This window comes from Xenopus laevis, chromosome 5S (assembly GCF_017654675.1).
Source record: "Xenopus laevis strain J_2021 chromosome 5S, Xenopus_laevis_v10.1, whole genome shotgun sequence".
In the NCBI taxonomy this organism is placed as follows: domain Eukaryota; kingdom Metazoa; phylum Chordata; class Amphibia; order Anura; family Pipidae; genus Xenopus; species Xenopus laevis.
The window spans coordinates 129,551,132-129,554,239 of record NC_054380.1 but is presented as its reverse complement, the minus strand read 5'-3'; the positions used below and the strand labels follow the sequence as shown (position 1 = coordinate 129,554,239).

Sequence of the window (3,108 nt, the reverse complement as noted above, 5' to 3'; positions counted from 1 at the left end):
TAAATGGGCCTCCTCATGAGCACATTCCACTCAACCATACAACAGGCTGTAAGACAGTGAAACCTGATGCGTTTTGGGAATAACTCCCTTAAAAGAGAACTAAACCCCCCTTTAGCCACCCCCTGCACAGTGTTACCCCATCTAGAAATACTGACCGAACATAAGGAATACCGAAAAACACCCGTGAGCTCCGGTGCGCTGACTCTGCATGTGTGGTCAGTATTTCTAGAGGGGACACAATTCTGGGGTAATAATGTGCAAGGGGAGGCGGGGAGGGGGGCCAGCAGAGGGGGCCCAGTGGGGACTTTTGGCTAAAGAGGGGTTAGTTCTCCTTTAATCATAATGAATTTCTGGATAATGGATCCCATACCTGTATCTTATAAATAAAGTCAATGCACTTAATTATACATGGATTTGAGTTCATTGCAGCTGCACTTGCATTCAGAAATGAGCCCTTTGTATTTTCCAGATACAAAAGGAACAACAGGATGATTTTTGCCTATTTATCTGTTTTGTACAGTTCACTCTATACCCTTATGGCTGGCCCCGATACTGTGAAACATAAAACAACTTTAAGGAGCTCTACTGAAAACAATGAGCAGTGTACAGGACATGGAGGTAGCGATATAAGAAAAATGAGAAAACCAGAATAAAGATATCTATGAGAATCTCATTTCAACGTTAGAGGGAGATCATCCTCAATTTCTTGGATGCTGGAAGCATCGGTCGAGTCATTGGCGCTTGCAATAATCCCCACAGAAGAGAGACTTGAGATAAAAGAGTTCATCCTTCTTGCATATATATCTCTTATATTGAAATATGGTAAGTCGTTGAACTTATCCTTTGGCTCATCGTCATTACATCCGTCCACCTCTATGGCTTTTTGCTTTTGATAGTACTTAGAAAATTTGTTAAAAATGATAGTTATTGGAAGCGCAACCACTAATATGCCGCAGAGGATGCAAACAGTGCCGACAAGCTTTCCAAGCAGTGTAACTGGGTGAGTATCTCCATAGCCAACTGTGGTCATGCTAATAGTTGCCCACCACCAGCACATAGGGATACTGTTCAGCCCTGATTGTTCTTCGTCTTTTTCCACATAATAAACCAGAACAGAAAAAATGGAGATGCCCACAGCCAAAAATAAAAGCAAAAGCCCCACCTCGTGATAACTGTGCTTCAGAGTGGCCCCTAAAGATCGTAATCCAACTGAATGTCTTGCAAGCTTTAAGATCCGAAATATCCGCATCAGTCTGAGAATCTGGACCACTTTGCCCATGTTTTCTATGCCTTCATTTTCCTCATCGTTTACGTCTACCACCAAAGTGGCATAAAATGGGATAATGGAGACAAAATCGATGATGTTCATTGGGTTCTTCCAGAATTTCTTCTGAGAAGGAGCTACTGCAAGCCTGACGACCAACTCTGTAGTGAACCAGATGATGCACACAATCTCCACCACGGCCAAGCCGGGATCTTCAACTTCTCTGTCATTGGCATCTAGTCTGTTGAACTCTGGCATGCTATGAATGCACATGGCCACGATGGAGGTTAAGACCACGCTTAAAGATGAAATGGCAAAAATTTTAGCGGACAAACTATAGGCAGGGTTTTCCAGTCTGATCCATATTTTTCTACGAATGTTACCGAATTTTAATGTATCAAACATCTCTAGTTCTCTTTCGAACACAGATGATTGGTCAGATGAGGAGCCCAGGCTAATGACATCACTTTTTTCATCCCAGTCCTTTTCGGCTATAATTTCCTTTTTTTCCTGGTACTTATTGCTACAACAGGAGTCAATGAACAGTTCGTTGATTCCCCAATATTCTATCTCTTGGCAAAAAGAATAGACACACAGCTCCTCCATGACATGCAATTTGCCAGTGTAGTAAAAATTCAAAATATATCTAAATAGGGAAGGATTTCGGTCGAAGTAATATTCTTTATCCGCCACATTGTAGTCGTCGCACAGTTCAAGTATGGCTTCTTCCGAGCGGCAGTTGAGCAGTTTTCCCAGCCTGGTATGAGGGAATCGGAGTAGGGTTTTCTGATCCACTGACTGCTTGAAGCCCCCAACATTTAACTTCACCAGTTCTTCATCATTCTTAGTTCTATGAAAGAACTCACCATAAACCATCTTGGATGAACTCAACTTTACTGTGCTGGTTGATTACATTTCATCTGGAAAGCAAAAAAAATGTAAAATTATTTTTTAACTATGTTTTTTTTTTACAAATTACAGGAACATAAATATACATGTCTGAAGCCCCCCTAGCAAACTTTACATCACAATCCCCCTGATGGGCCACACATAATCCGGTGCGGTCTTACACTTAAGCCACTGCATACAAGAGTAGCGAGTAGAGTACGACAAGGAAGCTTCTCACCCTGGACTGCTATAACTTTCAGCCTGATTGATCTGTGCACCAGGAGATACCTAGGATCCACTTTGGGTAAGGTGCTTAAAAAGATATTGTCATGGGAAAACATCTTTTTTTTCCAAAATGCATCAGTTAATAGTTCTCAAAAGAACAAACTGATTTTTTTATTTTGAAATCTGACATGGGGCTAGACATATTGTTAGTTTCCCAGCTGCCCCCGGTCATGTGACTTGTGCTCTGATAAACTCTTGTCACTCTTTACTGCTGTACTGCAAGTTGGAGTGATATCACCCCCCCCCCCAGCAGCCTAACAACAGAATAATGGGAAGGTAACCAGATAGCAGCTCCCTGACACAAGATAACAGCTGCCTAGTAGATCTAAGAACAACACTCAATAGTAAAATCGAGGTCCCACTGAGACACATTCAGTTACATTGAGTAGGAGAAACAACAGCCTGTCAGAAAGCAGTTCCATCCTAAAGTGCCGGCTCTTTCTGAAATCACATGACCAGGCAAAATGACCTGAGATGCACCTACACACCAATATTACAACTAAAAAACATACACTTGCTGGTTCAGGAATGAAATTTTATATTGTAGAGTGAATTATTTGCAGTGTAAACAGTGTAATTTAGAAATCAAAACGACACCATAAAAATTGAGACAGAATCTCTTTAAAGGGGCACACACACTACTGCTGGGAGCTGCAGGGAGTTGCCCATAG

General features: G+C 41.7%; 1 protein-coding gene across 1 annotated transcript; it reads right to left on the bottom strand.

Moving 5' to 3' along the window:
- Positions 1–278: 278 nt before the first annotated feature.
- Positions 279–2,282, bottom strand: kcns3.S (potassium voltage-gated channel, modifier subfamily S, member 3 S homeolog). Its single transcript, XM_018264816.2, has one exon. The coding sequence runs from the start codon at positions 2,138–2,140 to the stop codon at positions 671–673; it is 1,470 nt and encodes a 489-aa protein (XP_018120305.1). The 5' UTR covers positions 2,141–2,282; the 3' UTR covers positions 279–670.
- Between the last annotated feature and the right edge of the window lie 826 nt (positions 2,283–3,108).

What these genes read in the sequence shown, in the direction of transcription:
- kcns3.S (XM_018264816.2), bottom strand. Translation starts at nt 2,140, where the DNA reads ATGGTTTATGGTGAGTTCTTTCATAGAACTAAGAATGATGAAGAACTG.